The 20,211-nt window shown below is 37.2% G+C and overlaps 1 protein-coding gene and 1 long non-coding RNA gene across 7 annotated transcripts; both read right to left on the bottom strand.

Moving 5' to 3' along the window:
- Positions 1 to 1,170: 1,170 nt before the first annotated feature.
- Positions 1,171 to 5,882, bottom strand: LOC149640909 (uncharacterized). Of its 4 annotated transcripts, none has more exons than XM_089850579.1 (3): positions 4,709 to 5,882; positions 3,963 to 4,136; positions 1,171 to 1,657 (listed from the first exon to the last, which is right to left on the bottom strand). In XM_089850579.1, exons 1-2 carry the CDS (start codon positions 4,887 to 4,889, stop codon positions 3,970 to 3,972), a joined length of 348 nt encoding a protein of 115 aa, XP_089706705.1. In that variant the 5' UTR covers positions 4,890 to 5,882; the 3' UTR covers positions 1,171 to 1,657; positions 3,963 to 3,969. The 4 variants fall into 4 exon arrangements, with proteins under 4 accessions (XP_089706705.1, XP_089706704.1, XP_089706703.1 ...); XM_089850578.1 differs by having other exon boundaries at positions 1,171 to 1,647; XM_089850577.1 differs by lacking the exon at positions 1,171 to 1,657 and adding an exon at positions 3,681 to 3,756 and having other exon boundaries at positions 4,709 to 5,881.
- An 8,521-nt stretch (positions 5,883 to 14,403) lies between these two features.
- LOC149640908 (uncharacterized) lies at positions 14,404 to 19,573 on the bottom strand. Of its 3 annotated transcripts, XR_016372096.1 has the most exons (3): positions 17,903 to 19,573; positions 17,709 to 17,833; positions 14,404 to 16,123 (listed from the first exon to the last, which is right to left on the bottom strand). It is a non-coding gene; the product is annotated as an uncharacterized LOC149640908 (long non-coding RNA). The 3 variants fall into 3 exon arrangements; XR_016372094.1 differs by having other exon boundaries at positions 17,709 to 19,573; XR_016372095.1 differs by having other exon boundaries at positions 14,404 to 16,101; positions 17,709 to 19,573.
- Between the last annotated feature and the right edge of the window lie 638 nt (positions 19,574 to 20,211).

The following is a 20,211-nucleotide window of genomic DNA, read 5'->3' as shown; positions in this document are numbered from 1 at the left end:
ATTCTCGTAAAGCGACGCGGTGAAGGGCTGTCAAAGGCTTAATACAGACTAAAAAGGAAGATTGACTGCTAAACCGCGTGTATATTCTTTAAAAATGGAGTCTATGACCTATTGACTGGGAGAGATCTATTCGATGCCAAATTTAGCAGACGCCACAAATTACATACTAAGGGCTTCAAACGTTCACCGATAGGGGTGCTGCAGTCTCTGGTCATGCGCAGCTTGAAACTCTAAACTGGTGAATTATCACGTTGTTCTCGAACTACCTCTCAGTAAGCCTCTAGCTTTACGAAGTATAGGCAGTGTCATACTTATGGAACATATCTTATAAACTTATGCCAATACTAATATTACGTGCAGTGGAACAAACTTTCAAGAACACGCCTCCATGCTGTGCAATATTCCTCACGCCACGAGACACCACTAGAGGGAGCCCAAGGTCACTGCATGTGAGGGGCTAGCCAACTCTAGCGGTGTCTCTCTAGGCGTGAGGGTAATTATTCTAGGAGAGCGATAGCTCTCTTAGATAAGACCTCATACCGACTTTAATGTATAAGGATGGTTTTTTGATTGGTTATAACTTTTTTTGTATCGTATTAACTGCTTTGAAAAAATTCCACAGAACTACAATTCGGGCCCTCAATATGTGGTTAAAATTTCAAGAAGATCCACCCATTAGTTTATTGTATAAAAAATAAAGTTGCTAAGGGTGGTTTTCATTTCCATAAATTAATCAGCCCTTTTGGTGAAAAAGTTAAATTTTCCCATAGAAATAACATGGAGTTTTTTTCAAATTTAGCCATTTTGTCGCCACCCTTTTGAAATGAAATATTCGTTTGTTACGTTTGGGAACGGTTTTATATCAAAATTTAAACCTTTTTCTAGGACCATTTTTAAGGTTTTTGAGAAAAATTAATTTTAAGTATGTTTAATTTTAAATTTTAAAAACTACCCCAATCTGCGATATTTTAGCATGGATACGCTGTTTTATTGGTAAATATCAGCGCGACCAATATTGGCCTTTTTTTACGTATAGTTGCGTCATAATAATCCGATTGTTTTTTCTTAATGCCTTTTGGTTGAAATGGCCTATCGATAGTGTGATAAGACTGCTTTAATATTGCCGCCGTGATAAATTACCCCGTTTGTGGCCGCCATTTTTTTAAGGGGAAAAAAATTTGAGAGTGGGTCCTTTTTCGTTGCCATTTTCATATTTTTTGAGGATTTGCTCATGGATGGATTTTAAATATAATATAAAGTAGGTTTCAAGCTTTAATATAAGCCTAATTTCATAATTTTCCACCTTTTTATTGTCCCACAATCTATTTCTAAACTTGGCACTTTTTTTAAGGCGGTGAAATTGCGCTAAGCCTTGGCTTACCATTAATTTTTGCCTTTTAAAAAAATGTTTACCTCTCGTTGCCCGTTACTTCGCCTTCTCGTATCGTCGTACTTAAGTTTAGACTTTGAAAGTAGTGCTTTGTTTTCTTAAATATTACTTCATTGTATAAAATTTCAATATTATAATTGCGTAAAACGAATTCAATGTTGTTTGTTGATGGGACGCGCCTTGCATTTGAATTTCGTTCTCTCCCTTTAATGGGCCGGAGAATTTTTCTTTACCGCCGTCTTTCGGTCGCTTTAGCCCTGAAAACAGCTGTAGTGAGAAATTTTATTTACTGCTCTTAATGTATAAGGAGGGTTTTTTGTTTTAAATGTATGCGCTCAGTGTGTTGTTGTGTTTGCATTTTAATGCTTCTAATCGTTGTGCGCGTCGAGGTTTAGGAATCCAACGTGTGTTACGAAATGAAAATCAAGGGTGGATACTAGTATGATTTAGGCTTTAAAAGGAATTTGACGGCGACATGCAGTCAAGCAAAACGGTATTAGGCCTTGCATATGAAAATTTAAACCTTTTTCTAGGACCATTTTTAAGGATTTTGAGAAAAATTAAGTTTAAGTGCTAAATTTCATGTCTTTTTGCAAACTCTACGCATAAGGGTTTGTTAACAGGTTTCTAAACTGGTGTCACCGGCCAATGATAACAAATACGTACATCATTTTGTTCGTTGAAATTGCTGGTAAATTAATCGATAGATCACACGATCACTAAACCCTGTCAACAAACCAATTAATATTTTTTATTCAGACTCTTCCAATCATTTTTGTTGGGTAACTATTAAATTTTTTATTATTTTTTTAGTGCTTATTTTTAGTTACCTAAGAAAAAATTAAACGATGACCAGTTTATTTATATAATGATTATTTTAACATTGCCCAAGAAAACAATAAGCAATAGCCTGTTTTTAATTATCACCAGGCGCCAATGATAACTGCTACGAAGATAAATTGTTTGTCAAATTGCTGGTAGAATAAATGATTAAGTCGCACGATCACAAAACCGTGTCACCAAAAAAACCAGAGCTGTGCTAATTAACTGGCAACTAATTGAATTGGAATTAGCAATTGGACAATAATGACTTAATTAGCAATTAGGCATAGAGGCTAATTAAATCCCTTTACACACTGATAAACAAATAAACCCTGTCAACCCCACTCTTGGACTACGGGACCATCTAGTAACGTTTGTTTAATCGAAACCACACCATTTATTTGCTTTAAAATTCGACAAAGTTTCATTGAGTTATGAAGATTGAAGAAATTGATTAACGCGAGTTGATAAAGAAATTGTTTCATTTATTAATATTTGCTTACAGCAATTAATGATACATTCATATTGGTATAAATTGTTTATTTCTGTTAATAGGAGTTAAAGGGATAAGAAAATGTTTTTATGAAATATATTTGTAGCTTCAAACGGGTCAACCATTTTTTAGATAACTCGAAAACTAAATGGTTTTGAATCAAAAAGAATGGAATAAGGAAGGAAAAGTTAGTTTATTTTTTCAAAAGATAACAAAATGGTTGGGAAATCATTTCCTATGTTCAAGGGGTAATGAAATGACTGGTAAATCTTTTCTTCAGTTAAAGGGATAATATTTATTAAAATGGATTAATTAGAACGAACATTAATTTATTAAAATGGATCAAAAAGAATGGAATAATGATGGGAAAGTTAATTGAATTTTTTAAAAAATAACAACATGGCTGGGAAAATGAGTCTTCAATTCAAGGGATAAAGAAATAACTGGGAAACGTTTTCTTAAGTTCAAGGGATAAAATTTATTAAAATGGATTAATTAGAACGGTCCTTTAATTTATTAAATAGATGAATATTGATGGAAAAAATTATTTGGTTCAAGAGATAACCATTTTTAAGTCAAGGAATAACGTAATTGCGGGTCAAAAGTGTCTTAAGTTTAAAGCAAAGCGCTTAAACTTGTGGATCCCCTACAAGTTGACTTTCCTTACGAACTCCAGTTTTGGCTTGGAGAAGGCAGGAGGCATTTGTGGGCGGGATTTATAAGTGCCCATATAAATCCCGCCCACTAGCCTTTGCCAAGCCAAAACGGGAGTACAGGAGGAAAGTCGCCTTGTAGGGGACCCGCGCTTTGCTTTAAGGTATTACAAAATGGCTGGGAAACCATTTCTCCCGTTCAAAGCATAAACAAATGATTGGGGTAACCATTTATTATTTTAAAGGAAATAAAACTTTTCTAAAATGGATTAATAAGAATGGAATATTAGTCCATTAAAACGAATTAAAAAGAATGCAATAATTTTGGATGAAATTAATTTATTTGGTTAAATGCTTTTTGACAAAAAAAATGAATGAAAATTAATATGGTGATGATGCTACAAAAAATATAAGAAAAAATATATTAATTATCTTCAATGAAAATTTTTAATTGAAACTCAAAAAAAGAATTGAGAATGCAAAAATATTTAAAACTTAGGCTTTCAAGATATTAATGAAAAAAAAAAACCCCAATAGTAACTTCTTTTCCTGTGCCCCAATATAATAAAAGTGTTAACTTTTTTAAATGTGGTTTAATACTTACAAAATATTTACAGTGGTGTTTCCATATTGTTGGTTGGGATGGTGGTGTTTGGGGTGGTGATGGTTGTGGTGGTGCTAGGGGTGGTGGTGGTGGTGCTTGGGGTGGTGGTGGTTGTGGTTGTGCTTGGGGTGGTGGTGGTGGTGGTAGTGGTGGTGGTGGTGGTGGTTGCATTACCTATCATGTAACCGTATATAAGACAACTATATATATGCTTGAGCCTTTAACACCTTTGGCTGGTTTGTGTACGATATACTTTTTTATAATTCATTTTGGTCTTACATGCAGAGTTTCTCAATCCTACAATTTCAGTTTAATATCCCATTTTCTTTAGATACTTTTATACCATAGAATATCTTTCTACCCCATTGCCAATATTAGAAAAAAATTACGCTATGAGAGCCATGGCGATAAAGGGCTCTAACTAAGATTGCTTGCATTAGGGCTACCTAGGGATAGCAGGGAACTTCACTGTCTTTTTTAAATTCAGTAGGGAGCTTTCAGATGGGATAGTAGTACGTCACACCCACCCAAGTCTTCTGGGAGCCATATTGGGTGGTCTCGGCTTCATTCCTGCTTTAAACCCTCCAATATGGCAGCGTAAATTATGTCACGAGACTCGGCTCCAACTGAAAGCTCTCTATAACATTTTATTAAATTTAAAACTAGTTTCCCTAAATGAGATTTTTAACGAAGTGCATAGAAGTTTTTAGGTAGCCCTGGGAAAAGCAATTGAAAATATTTAGTACCTCCGTTTTGCGGACATTCCCGCATTATGTGGCCGGCCTTCTTGCACTTGTAGCAAGTGCGGACCCATTGCCACCGTCCGCGACCGCCACCTCGTCCGCCGCCTCGTCCTCCGCCCCGTCCGCGACCGCCGCCGCCGCCGTAGAAGTAGGCATTAACGACTTTAATGTTTTTGCCTTCCATTACTAAGCCCAAACCGAAAAACAGAAATTTTATTGAATAGTTTACAATCAATTACTTTCTATCTAGTTTAAAGTTTGACAATAAATTTAAACATTATAACTTCAAATTTTATGACTTAGCTTCAAAACCCGTTAATTAATAATTTTAACTATTAAAAATTGTGTTTAAAACATACTTACGAGGTTGATAAACGGCTTGCTTTAACAAGTAAATAAGTAATAGTACTTTCCCGCCAAAAATATTCCCCGGGCTAGGGGAAGTACCATAGAGCAATTAAACTGGAGTGATAGCATGATTTTACAGAAACGTTTCCAGGTATAATTGCTCCATGCTACTGTTCCAGACTCCAGAGGGCAATAAATTAAAAAAGCTTATTCTCTTGGCTTCTTTTTTGGCGGGAATTGTTACAATTTCCACGTCGTTCCGTTCTCTTACAATTCCGAAGACTTGTAAAAGAATATTAATTGCCACGAATCTTAATTTTTAAGGTTTTATATGATTTATAAACTTAAGTATTTTTGGTTTTTTAATGTTCCTATTGTACAATAACTTTTGTTCTCATTTCAGATTGTGAAATTGTCTTATTTACTCTTAGTCTTAATAGGTTTCACTTTCCCTTGTAATTATATTATCTTCATTAATTTATATTGTATTTTTTTTTCTTTTTACAATTTGCAATTCTGTCAGAAGTTTTTTTTTGACACTGGGTTCTTTCTGTGCGCCTAAAAGGTACCCTGTGTACCTTTTATTCAGCCAATTCTTTGTGTTTGGCAAGTGGGTTCTCTGTGCTCTCATTAATTGGGTTCTTTGTGCTCTCATTAACTGGGTTCTTTGTGCTCTCATTAATTGGGTTCTTTGTGCTCTCATTAATTGGGTTCTCTGTGCTCCCATTAATTGGGTTTCTTTGTGTCCATTAATTGGATCTCTTTGTGTATCCAAATTGCAAGTTCCAGTGTGGGATTAAGGTTTCCTTGTGACCCATTGCAAACCGTGTCAAATACGGTACTGCTTGAACTGATTACAACTCTGCAGAGGTTGAAAAACATTTGCTTTCTTGTGCGATTCGTAAATTTTCGTAATGTTTTGTCGGGAGAAAATAAAGAGAAAAAATAAACGCTTAGCAAAGCAAAAAGAAAGAGCCCAAAATAAATTGGAACTGTTAGTTAACAGTAAAGCTTTGCAAAAAAAGAAAGCTAAGCGAGTTAAGAATAAGAAATTATATCTGAAAAACCAAGACAATTTTCAGAGAAGAAATGCAAATAACTATGTTCAGCGTAAACTTGCGCTTGGTACAGCAAAAGGTTGTAAAAGGGCTATGGCACCAGGTGGCACCACTAATGTTGCTTTTTGCTCAAAAAAATTAAAACCCAAACATAAACCAACTAAAGTAGATAAATTTGGTTTTGCGAAAAAGCTCCTCAATGCGGGGATTTTCAAAACGAAAAACAAAAAAATTATAGCCGAAAGCTATAAAAGGTTTTTAGTCAAACGTCTAACTGAAAGACTGGTGGCGTCAGAGTCTTTTAACGGTGAGACTAAAAAACAACGCACGAAGTCTATCTCTCACAAGCTAAAATGCCAAGTGCTAGCTGGTAGAATATTGCATTTGAAAAGGCAATTATATTCGGCTTACCACGCCCAACTAACGAGCATTGTTAGTGAATTTAAGGATTTTGTTCAGAAAATCAAAGAAATTGGGTCCATTGACCCTGGCAATTTGACAGAAGTTGTGGGTGGGAAAAGGCTTCACAGTAGCATGAAAGAGGCCTATTTTCATGAAACTACCTATTATGTGATTGGAAATAATGGTAAAATATTGAAAAATGGCGATGAGTCACATTACGGCAAAATTTTTAAATTGGATTCTGATGGTAGTATAAGAAAAGTTCTGAGAGACCGTGCTACCAGTTCGACTAAAGAATTGTTTGTTGACGAAATGGGAAATATCGTTGACATGAAAAACAATAACGCAACTAGTAATGTTGAACTAGTTTTACAAGTTAATGAGTCGGGTGTTGTTACGAATCTCTTCAACATTGTTGAAACTGAAGAGAAGAATCCAAAAGCAAATTCTGTGATCAATGAAGGTGGGTTTATTGAAACCTTAAACAAAACTGTATATTGGGAATGCAGTGATATTTGTAATGTTCGAACTCGAGCCATTGCAAAAGTACTAGCTTTCGTAAACACAGTTGCCAATGCGAATGAAAAATCTTTGACTAAAATTTTTGACTCTGATTTGGACCTTTGCGAATAAAGAAAACAATTTTGCAAAAAATCAAACGTGTCTATACCACCAGATGGGGACGAAATAGTGGTGAGAATAGTTCCGTTCCTAGGACACACTGCTTACTGCGCTGATAGCGAAGAGTGCCAAAGTCATTTGCGTGCTTTAGCTGAACTGGCTCCTCACTATTCGGGAATTAGAAATATTCTGAATAATATTTATCACGTCAAAGCGTTACTCAACGCGTTAACTAAAATCTCAACTGAAATTGAAAGTGGTGATTACGAGTCTGTGACGAATGTCATGGCGGAATTAAGGAAAACCCTTGCTACACGTGGGAAAAATTTAAATAAGGAACAAAACGATGCTCCCGAAGGAAGCGTTAACGCTCCTCAGCCGAGTCTCGATGAAAGTCAAATCTTGAGTCTTTACGAGAATCAATTCGCTCGGGCAATGCTAAACACCAACGAGTTTCACGACACGCCCTGCGACTGCTGTTTAAGATTACTGAAAAAATCTGATTTAAGAGCAGTAGAAAAACTGGTAAACAGAGCTGTTTTTGAGAACGAGGCCTATCTGATTTTAAGAGCTGGCTGGATAATGAATAATTCCGACACGAGAGAAGCAGACATGCTACTATGTCGTTACTGCGCTACGGATTTAGGAAAGGGTAAAGTTCCCATCAGATGTTTTCTGAACAACTTGGCGGTTGACAATCCTCCACTAGATGTCACCAGTTTAAACATGTTTGAGAAAGTTTTAATTCAGCTTGTGAAGGCCTTCCACACTGTGGTGCGGTTAGGCACCAAAACCAACTCCAACATGCAGTTTGGCACGGTTAAAGCTTTGAAGGGAAGAGTAATTTATCTTCCAATACCCGTGGAGAAAAATTTGAAGATGATTCCCAAGACATTGCCCAAAAATCACGAACTGCATATCTTGGTCAATGGCGTTCCCACAGCGGACAAAAAAGTTTGGCAACAGGTTGTTTGCCTCGAAAAAGTGTTGAAAGCATTCAGTGTGCTGAAAAAGATAAACCCTTTTTACAAAGACATTGATATTTCGACAATGAACGAGGATTATATTTGTGGCACGCAACAAATTGATGGAAATGAAAATTCATTGACTCCCGAAGAATTACTGAGCGTAACAGATCCACTTGCGTTAATTAATGATGGATCTGATGCGTTGACACGCGCTTCCGCTGCGCTTCCAACAGAAGGACCAGCGGATAGTAGTCTCGACGTCCAAGGTGACCAAAACGCTTCGAACATGCAGGAGCACGATGAAAATCAGTCTAGCCTTGCACCAGGCAACGCCTACAAAATTCTAACACAGCCCGAGGCTTTGTTGCGAAAACTTTCTGAAGGCGAAGCCAATGATCTGTACGATCATTACTCTATTCATCCGGTGAACGTCCAACCACCGAAGGATTTATTGGGTACTTACCAAATGAAGCGCGTCGAGGCGGAGCCGGTTAGCACTTGGGACAAAAATCTGGAATACATGAGCTTCGTTCATTTGTTCCCTCGGGGTCGCTTTGGCAAGCACGATGATAGACCATTTGGGAAAATAACGGAAACCGAGTATCGTTTATCCCGTCTTTTGAACAAAAGTCCAATTTTTAGACGAGATTACGCCTATTTGTTCCATTCTTATCAAGAATGCGAAATGAAAGCGATTTCTAGCAGTTTGAACTACGTTCTTCGTGTTAAAAAACCCATGCCAATTGGGGTTGAAAATTTGCTCAATCGAGTTGAATCTGGCGATAAAGAACTTGAGAGTAATTTAGCTACTTTCTTGGGTCATATTCGAGGAACGAAGGACTACTGGTATAAAGTTCTTAGATACGTTTTAGCGATGATTCGGGAATTTGGTCCTCCCACCTGGCTTCTAACTTTTAATCCGGCCGAGTACGATGATATGGAACTGCACGATCACTTGAGAAAAGTGAATTCAGACGTTCCAGGAGTAGAGTCGATGACGGTGGCTGAATTGTTGAATTTAGACCCACTTAGCGTCAATTTGCACTTTCACAACAAAGTGCGGTCGCTGTTAAACAACTTTGTCTTGTGTAAGCAAAATCCAGTTCTTGGCATGATAGAACATCATTTTTGGAGGGTTGAATACCAATCTCGGGGTTTACCTCACTACCATATGCTTTTGTGGGCCAAGGACGCTCCAAAGATTGGAACTTCTTCGACCGAGACTATTTTGGATTACGTGCAAAAACACGTCACGTGTTCGATGCCAAGAGCATCGGTAAGTCCGGAACTACACCGGCTGGTAAAAAAATTCCAAACTCACAAATGCACCTCCAGTTGTTATAAGAAGGTGAAAAATTCTAAAAAAGGATTGAAAGTGTGTCGTTACGGTTTCCCTCGAAACGTAACAAACATTGCTACTATGAATTCTGTTAGATCAGTTACTCGTCACCGTAAAATGAAAAAGGTGCAGAAACGACTGTACGACTTGCCGAGAAAACAGCACGAAGTTTTAATCAATGATTACAATCCCACGCTACTTTTGGCTTCCAAAGCCAACATGGATTTGCAATTTGTCGCTGACAAATCGGAAATAGTGGCAAACTATGTCACGGCTTACGTGACAAAGGGAGACCGGGCTGACATGGACCAAACTTTTGCCGAGTTAGGCAACGAAAGTTTGTCCAAAAAATTATTTGCCTATAGATTGAAATCTTTGACGTGCAAGCAAATAGGAATTTATGAAGCTCTCGATATGATGCTGGGCCAAGACCTTTTCAACAAGTCTGACAGCACTAAATTTATAAACACTAACTTGAAAGAAAACCGATCGAGAATTTTGAAAGGTTACAAGGAACTCGCGCGATTGAGGGAAACTGACCCCGAAAGCACGGACACTTGCCAAAAAGGGTTCGTCGACGACAAATATCCGAATCGTCCTGACAGCTTGGAAAATCTAAGTTTGCGGGAATTTGGTCAGTTTTACGATTATGCGATGCGCTCTGAGGGTGTCGAGAAAAATGCGAATGTAATCCAGTTGAAAAACAATCTGGGTTTCATGAGAAAGAGAATTAAGCCGTACATAATAGAGCACTTTATTCACGACCCGATAGAGGAGAAAGAACAGTATTGTCACGCTCTACTGATCCTCTTCAAACCGTGGCGTGACGAAACTGAGCTATTGGGCGATTTTGAAACATACGCCGATGCTTTCGAAAACTCGCTTTCGGTGTTAAAAGACATGAGAGAATACCACGAGAAACTCTCGGTTTCCAAAGAAGTTGAAAAGAAACGCAAGGCTTCTAAAAAGGCGAAAGAACCAGAAACCATAGTCTCGGAGACTGAAAGTGACGACAATGAAAATGCGCTGCAAGGGAAGGAAATTGTTATCGAAACCGAACACGCGATGGCTGATGTGGAAGCTGCCATGGAAATGAATTTCGAGACTGATGTTGACAATGTGGCGTTACTAAACTCGGATCAAAGGCGAATTTATGATCACATCATGGATCACTTCTCCCAAGAGGGAGAAAAATGTAGAAACAAGTGCCTTTTTGTGTCGGGACCTGGTGGCACTGGCAAATCGTTTCTTATCGACACTCTCGCCAACGCCGTAAGGCGACGCTTTCAAAATTCTGCTAGCGTGGCAATTGCCGCGCCAACGGGTTTGGCAGCGTTGAATGTTAATGGCGTAACATTACACAGATTACTAATGTTGCCGGTAGATCATGGGCGTATTGCCGAATACCATTCCCTAAGTTCTGACAATATGAGCATTATGAAAGAAACCTTGGGTAATTTAAAACTGTTAATTATTGATGAAATTTCTATGGTCTCATCGGTTTTACTGACACACGTTCACTTGAGGCTGAACGAATTTTGGGAAATGAACCAACCATTTGGTGGAGTTGTATTTATTCTTGTCTTGGGAGACTTTTTCCAATTGCCACCGGTTCAAGGAAATCCCGCGTTTATCAAAATCACTTCCGAAGAAGCCAGACTTAGATTCAATTGCATCGGAGGAAGTGATCTTTGGAAGTTTTTTAAATACGATGAACTAACGCAAAATGTTAGACAAGCCAACGACCAAAGTTACGGCGACATTCTAAGCAGAGTTAGAATTGGAAATATTTCCGAAGCTGATGTTGCAACCTTAGGAACTAGATTGGTTGAGGGAGGTCAAAACATCGAGGTGGCTATGGACCTTTTCATTAAGCTGTCCAATGAAGGGTTTCACCCAATTTGTTTGATGCCTAAATTAGCCATGTGCGTAAAATTCAACTTTGATATGCTGCGAAAAAACGGCGAGAAAGTTGAAGTCATTCGTTGTCAGGATAGACTCGCTGACTATGGGAAAAAAATGAATAAAAACATTCTCAGGAGACTGCAAGGGCTACAAAACGAACCGTCCAAAACAGGCGGTTTGGAGAGCGAGTTAGTTCTTTGCGTTGGCTGCCGAATAATGGTCAGAAGGAATATCAGTTTTGAAAAAGGCGTTGTAAATGGTACGATGGGTTTCGTAACTGGATTCAAGAAGGACGAACAAGGAAACGTTACTGGTATTTTTCTCAGAGTAGATCGCGAACCGAATAACGATGACGCTAACACTGACTTTTTAGTTGAGAAAATTTGCGTCAAATTTTTGCTCATGGCAAACATTTACGTTAAACGCTCCCAGTTTCCCGTCATCCTGGCGTACGCTATTACGATACACAAAAGCCAAGGCATGAGTTTAAAATGCGCCATTATGGATTTGGGTCCGAATTTATTCGGAACTGGCATGGCGTACGTGGCTTTATCGAGAGTGACGTCCTTAGCCGGACTCCATCTATTACAGTTCGATCCGACTAAAATTAAGGTGGATGGACGAGCCATTATGGAGTATAACAGGCTTCGCAAAAAATATAGGCCAGATCTGCCTCTTTTGGAAATAACGGAGTTGAAAGAAAGTCGAGGTAGGAAAAGAAGTGCGCCTACACTATCTAAAAGCCTTTTAGAAGGCGAGGAAGAGAGATGTGCAGAAACACCGAAGAAGAAAAGGAAAACCCAACAGAGTTTGGATAGTTTGCCCTTGAAGGGTTTAGCTAACGATGACCAAGTAACGTGCTATTCTAATAGCGTTTTGCAACTACTCTTATTAGTGCCGGAATTAAGAGAATTGGTTAAATCTTACAATGGATCATTCGTTGAAAAACCAGTTTTACGTTGCCTCCATAACACGATAAACGACATCGAGAGTTCTCAAGGAAGCTTCAGTCGTAAAGTGTTGGAACTGAGAATGGCTGTCGGAAATCATTTTACGCTAAACGATCAACAAGACGCCAGTGAATTTTTGATGGTCCTTTTGACGACACTAAGTCAAGAAATGGAAGCCGATTACTCTAAAGCTCTGAAAGATCTTTTTTGGTCAAAGTCGCGAAACGTTACCAAATGCCCCAATTGTCAAGTTGAACAAAATTCGGAGAATCTTGTTGAAAGCAACATTTTCAATCTTCCACTAGAAAACCGAGATAAAATTGATTGGAATCTCTAGAAAAAAGGATGAGATTAACAGAGGTGCCATGCGTATTTTGTAACAACCCAAAAATACAAGAGCGTGATGTATTGATATCCAGCGGGAAGTACGTATTTTTGTGTCTTCTCCGTGGCGATTACAAAGATGGTCGACCAATTAAGATTTCGACCAAAATATCAAGTTTTGAAAATCAAAATGTCACTATGAGTAAGATGCTTTTTAAAACTAAAGGGGTGATTATTCATAAAGGTGAATCGTTGGCCGAGGGACATTATGTGAACTATGTGAGAAAAGACAACGGCTGGTACGAGGTCAGTGATACAATGATCAGAAAAAGGGAGAGATTCGTCAGTAACTTGACTGACGTCACTGTTCTGCTCTTGGAAAGAGTCCAGACGCATTAAAGGGAATCTAACGTGCTTGAAGAATCCATATCAAAATTACCCCGAGTAAAGTCCAAAATTTCAATATTCATACCAGAAAGGAGCATCATATCTGTCAAAGATATACTAATAGTTTCATATTCACTTTAAAGTAATTTATGACTGGGTAAGATTGTTAATCCTAGAGCAAGTTTAAGGTTAACGATGGTTCTGGAGTAATTTTGATGTTGCCTACTATAATAACCGTGAAAGGGAGAGGAGGGAGGATTGTAGGGCCATGCTATTGTTACGAAAAAAGGGCGATGATTCTTGCATTAATTTTAGAATTTTCAAGTGAAGGGTTTTTAGTACTCTTGCCCTAATGGTGTTTTATGTAAAAAACACGCTAAAAACGTAACCCCTGTTGGTAATGCTATGTGATTAAATATAATTCTTTAATAAGCTGGTGAAACTATTGAGATAAACTCATCATATTAGTTAACATTGAACAGATTTTTTGAACTGAGATTTAGACACTCGTATCCAAATTTTAAATAAATACTTATTAAAATTAATATATTCAAAGAGTTTTCTAAATATCAGTTTCGCAGCTTCCATTTTTTTCTCTTTTAAGCGCGCTATTTTTTTTTAAATTAAGACGCCCATAACTTTTTTACATTAACAATTTAAAACCATTCAAAAACATTAAATTAAATTAAATTAAATTAATCTAATCTAATATTATCCTGTTACAATATCAAAGATTAGCAAAGCTTTTATGTTTAAATATTATCTATTAATATAACCTTTTCTTTCTATAACTTATCAATAATGTGTACCCGACCCAATCCGATACCACTTACAAAAATTGATTTTTAAACTATTTAATAGTTAGGCTTAAAAAAAGCCATATGAACTTATTAATTTGACCTATAACTAATATCCTACTATTGTTGTATAATTTGTTTTTATAAAGTGTGAAAATTATTTCCCAAATTGTGGTTACCAATATATTACATTACCCTTGTTATTAAAACAACTAAACCATTTTTCCAATTAATATCCCAGGAAGTTTTGCATAATCTCTTTGTGTTTCTCACCAGCTGGGGTAGTCTGCGTGGCAGGTTGCATTGCGTAAATCCAACAGGGGTACAATTTGCAAAGCCTTCTGGAATATTTTTTTCCCCAAAAAGTTAATAACCTTTTCATTGTCCCTTTGGTAACCCACGCGCAAAACAATAATTGCCATGTTCTAGCAGCACTGTTTCCAAACTTAAAGTTAAGAGTTGCGTGACAAAATTTTAAAAATAGACCCTCAAAATCTTATATTTAAATGAACATATAATTGCCAGTAAATTGTAAAGTTTTCTTTCAACCCCCGCCCCTTTACGTAACTAATATAACGAAGATCAAAATTATTCCGAAATAAATACTACAAGCAGTGTATATTTTCAAGTTTGAAACATACAATTTAAAGACTAATTTCGTACAACTACATGCTAAGCTTCAACAGAAAAATAATTCATCATAGCTATTACCAGTATAATAAAAGACTAAACCTACACAGCTCAAAAATATGATGATCATCATCATTAGAAAAAAACCCGCAACAAGACTTCGATAGACAAATCAAGAAATATATTCAACTTCTCCACCGAAATAACAGACACTTTATACTGGCGTGTTCAAAGAGTGAGAGCGTCTTTGGATTAAGAACAGCAAAGATATTCAAAGAAATAATCTTTCTATTGGCTTGAGTCAGTGTCTATAGAACATCAAGCTGTATCAAGGCCAAATAATACATGTCAACTCTTTGGTTTCCCTATATAATTACGTTACGGTTTGGCAAGCCGTGCCTACAAGTTCATCAACACAATAGAAGTTCATAACAGCTATAGATTCGCCAAAAAACCTTTTCCGGGCAAAAAGTTGCCTCAACGTTGTTAAAATTTAGAACAGCAATGGATTGTTACTAAAATTATGTGCTTGACTATGTTGGGAGTTGGGCGCACTCCTGTAAGCCAAGCTTCTGGGCGACAAAGTTTTGAGGGAATAAGGGACTTGTCAGCATGCCTACCCTACAGGAACTGACTACCCCGCGTCCGCGGGTGGTGAAATACCCCAAATCCCCCCTCCTTCACCACTCGATTAAACCTCAAGTACTTCACTCTTTACTCTAAAATACCAACTGATTAACCTTGGATTTCAATTTTCATCAAAACGCCTTAAAGTTAATATACCATGATGGTATATTACATTGTTTAACGGACGTTTGCCAAACAAAGCAAGGTCGAGGGAACCAGTAAAAATTGCTGCCAATTAATGACGTTAAGCAGTAATGCCTTCTGAGTTCAATAGTAATAAATATAGAAAAAAAAAAATAAAATCAACTGGATTGGAGATGTCGCTACCAAACACAAGGCACCTCATTAACTCTCTGAACTGAACTGCAGATTCTACATCAACAAAACAAAATCAAGCGCGATGGAACCAGTAAAAAAATTACAATTAATGACATTAACTCCCAACGCCATCTGAGTTCAATAGTAATAAATATAGAAAAAAAACCTAAAATCAACTGGATTGGAGATGTCACTAACGAAATACAAGGCACCTCATTAACTCTCTGAACTAAACTGCAGATTCTACAATAGCAAATCACTACCAATTTTAAAAAGCATCTTTAAGTATATTAGGACTAATTTAACAAACTCCCCTTCCCTTTTTTATACCTTAAAAAAATATAATATTGAAACACATGCTTACTATTTTTCTGGCAATTATATAGTCTCAATTTGACAATCCTAGGATTAAATGTGTGTAAATATTTTTTCATCATTGAATTGTTCACTTGAGAGATTAACAAAATTATTATAGGCATTCATACGATAATGTTGAAGTCTCTCACTTTATAAATCCAACCTTCACGTATGACTGTCCTTGAACATTTTTTTAATCCCTCTCACGCATTCATTGTGAAACTTACATTTTAGATTCATTTAAAATTAATTATAGTTACTCTTAGCTTTTCCCTGTTAAGGTCTATTTTTTGGCAGCAGGACGCAATCACTAATTATCCTCAAAAGCCTTTCTGGTGTCAAAAACAATTTTCTTTGGAAAAACCCTTTAAAATATGCAACTTTTACCTTTAAACGTAAAAAACAATATATTTATTGACTGGAATAAATTTATAATGAATACCATAATTAAATAACAACTAGGGAAATTAAGCCCAAATTACATGCTGTAAATAAACGTGGCAAGTATCAAACCAAATGTTTATTTAAATAAATAATTTGCGCCTTCCAATATCATAATCATGCGTGTTTAAAAACTTGAAAATAGTCAAACAAAAACATTCTTAATGCAATTTAGTACTTGAAAGTAATTTTTAAACAGGCATTACTTAAAAACATTCCTATTTGTATTTTAACTATTATATGAAATAATATTATTAACCCTAAATTTTGTCATCAATAAATTACCGTAACTGTCATTTAACTTTATTTATTAGAAATAAAATAGTTTACAGGGCATAAAATAACATTCATTTCATGATTACAAGTAAATAATAATTTAATCCTGTTATTTCCTATATTTAATGATAAATCAAAGCATACTTCCATTGCCTGACCTCCTAGCATTCTGGCAAATCATTTAAACACCAACTTCAATTTCCCAAAGGCTGAATCCAATTAGAATTGTACTTAAGGGCGGAGCTAATAACATTAAAACTAAATATGTGCCTGTTATTGTATTTCTTATTATTATCCAATTGACATCTTTCCCAAAATATTGCAAAATTGGATTTGTTTTCACCCCGAAATATTGCTAAAGTATTGCTAGTTTACTAATTTAATGCCATTTTCGACAAAAAATACTATCTTAGTTCTTTAAACTAGGTTAAAGTTAGAACGCCACTAAAGATGGCATATTCTATATGTTTCATTTCCTATCAAGGTTAAAAGAAATTATCCATTTTGAATAAGATCTTGTTAAAACAATGACATTGGAAATGGGGCTCAAAGATTTCTAATAGAGCATCTGGTCTTGGTCCACCTGAAATAGAGAGCTTTTAGTTGGAGGAGGAGCCGAGTCTCGTGACATAATTTACGCCGCCATATTGGTGGGTTTAAAGCAGGGATGAAGCTGAGACCACCCAATATGGCTACCAGAACCGCGGTAAGACTTGGGAGGGTGTGACGTACTACTATCCCATCTGAAAGCTCTCTATAGTGTGATACTACAATCTTTGTCAGCTTTGGTCATACAATTTAGACTAAAAATATTGATGTGACGTTCCCATAGCTCCGATCTCTCAACAATTTTCTATTGAATGATGAACTACTTCCTATATGGAGCTAACAACTGGCTAGGGGGAAGAGATAGTCTGATGTCACGCAGCCCCTCTCTGGTTGGCATTTTTGCGCGTAGAATACTGTTTCCAACCGTTAGGGGGGATGAAACTCCAGTAAGAGATAGAAGGGTGTGACGTTTCAGGGTCAGAACTGATAGCTCCCTATTCTACGGCATGCAGAAATAAGCGTTGAAATAATCAATATAAAATCACCAACGTGTCTACACAAAATTAATAAAAATTAAGACCGAAGTCACAGATATTAATCAAAACGTCTTGGATATAACCAAGACCTAAAAAGTATCGATAAGAAGAGAGTTAAGCAAGTGACTGAAGGCCCAGATATTAAAAGTTTTTTTTAAATTAAGACTTACATGCTTAAGATGCTGTTCGGACAGTGGGACAAAGGACGATCTTCCTCATAGAGCTTAACATGGCGGGTGGGTAAAAAAGGAGAGGGCGTCGGACAGCCCCTTTAAGAAACTTATGTTCCATCACCCTATTGCATTGAATAAACTTAATTTACTGGTAGTCAATTTATTCCCTCTCAATAATTTGAAAAATTTACTTATCTCGGGTTTTCGAGCACAATTCCATTCCCCGTTTACATTTTATAACCACATTTATCATTTTTAGGGGATTTCGTGATGGAAAATACCATAACACGCGTATCTCTATGATAACACGTAACAATGACAAAACGATTTAGTTGTAGTCTGCTTTAGCCTCTGCTATGCCCGATACGAGCAAGGAGGATGCGTTGTTACAGGGTGGGAAATAAGGCTTTTTTTAAAACTGGACATTGGGCCAGCGACCCCCCTGGCCTGGAATAAATAAACTGGTCCATGACCATTGACCAGGGCGCGTCGTCTGCTAAACTAAAGAAGTGGGTAATTAAAATAGTTGAGATAATGTCTGGACTCTGGTTACCCTTGAATTTTCTTAGTGGTCCCGTGGACCACTGACCCCCCTCCGATTTAATTTTTAAACTGGTCCAGGCATTTTTTAAACTGGTCATTTGCCCTGTGCCACCGCCTTATTTCCCACGCTGGTTGTATACATCGTCCTGGCTAGAAGTACGCCTTGTGCCACTCTCATGCGGCGTCAATGCGTCATGCCTTCTTTCGCTGGCCTCGTCACCAAGGCAATAGCCCACTCAATTACGCGTTAAGCTGATCCAAAATTCCGTGTGAACGTACTTTTTAAGGTATTCGTCACCAAATAGTAATTGTTTTTGAGAACATTCCTCGGCTTGAAATAGGACAACTACGAAATAATTCGACCAAATTTTATTTTATAAATATTTTTTACTATTTCAATTTCTATAAAAGTATTCTACCAAATGCATACAGAGTGCCACCAGAAGTCTCTGCGGCTACTAGAAATACTACATTTATATAGGAAGATAAAATAAGCAGCGACAAGTATATAAATGCAGGGCTATCCCTGATAAATCCCATATTCCTTTAAAAACCGTTAATACTTTCATTAACCTTGTTCCTGAATATATACAGACTAAGTAGCAGAGTCGAGTCACAGCCTCCTAGATCACGCGACTCGGTGAACGCAGGCTATATTGCAAAATAGCCAAGTCAGAATTTACGGCCTACGACCAAGCTGAGTCCAGCTGACACTCTCACACCCTTAAAAAAAATTCGAAGAGTATGCACCCCCCTACTGCTTGCGAACCATAGAAATGATAGAGACGCCATGGGCCTGGCATAGAACCGTGTGACCCTTGTCTGTCGTAGCGCTGCTATAGACCCTTTCTACTTAAAAAAGAGACATGTCAATCCTTCCTCAGTTTCGGGATATACAGCGGGGTTGACCCCTCGACGTCTCTACTCTTTTTATGATCTTTCCATCGACCGAGATGGAAGGCAAACTATTTTCCCCGTGTCTTTCCCTCTTACATATATTCAGTTTAACCAAGACTAAAAATCATAACTTCCCTATTGAATTTGCCGCCATTGTTGAAATTTGCACAAAAACAATAGGTTTCACTATAAATCGTTCAGGCCATGAACGCGGATATGTTAGCAACCTATTAACGACACAATGTCATACACGTACCATGGATAAAGAATGCGCGTGAGGAAAATAGTTTTCACGCTATAGGATAGGCAACTACCTATCTCGAACGACAGCTTATTCTGTATATACTCTTTACAACATCGGTTGTCAGCACGAGTAAACCTAGGTCTCTATGTAACGTAGCTTTGTACGTGCTGTCAAGAGACAAAAAACTTCAGGATATTCAGGATTTAAAAGCGTTTAAAATATCCTGAAGTTTTTTGTCTCTTGTCAGCACGCGCAAGGCTAGATTACATAGAGACCTAGCTTTACGCGTGCTGACAACCCATGTTGTAACAGAGTATATACAGAATAGGCTGTCGTTCGAGATAGGGAGTTACCTATCCTGTAGAGTGAAAACCAATTTCCTCACGCGCATTCTTTATCCATGCACGTACTCTCCTAAAAATGATAAATGTGGTTATAAAATGTAAACGGGGAATGGAATTGTGCTCGAAAACCCGAGATAAGTAAATTTTTCAAATTATTGAGAGGGAATAAATTGACTACCAGTAAATTAAGTTTATTCAATGCAATAGGGTGATGGAACATAAGTTTCTTAAAGGGGCTGTCCGACGCCCTCTCCTTTTTTACCCACCCGCCATGTTAAGCTCTATGAGGAAGATCGTCCTTTGTCCCACTGTCCGAACAGCATCTTAAGCATGTAAGTCTTAATTTAAAAAAAAACTTTTAATATCTGGGCCTTCAGTCACTTGCTTAACTCTCTTCTTATCGATACTTTTTAGGTCTTGGTTATATCCAAGACGTTTTGATTAATCCAGTATGGAGGCTCGCCCCTGGTAG

The sequence above is a fragment of the Phalangium opilio genome, unplaced genomic scaffold, assembly GCF_054372755.1.
Source record: "Phalangium opilio isolate 3A_F unplaced genomic scaffold, DU_Popi_V2 ptg000092l_1, whole genome shotgun sequence".
Classification (NCBI taxonomy): Eukaryota; Metazoa; Arthropoda; class Arachnida; order Opiliones; family Phalangiidae; genus Phalangium; species Phalangium opilio.
Note: the sequence above shows the minus strand (reverse complement) of the source record. Positions and strands in the feature narration are given on the sequence as shown.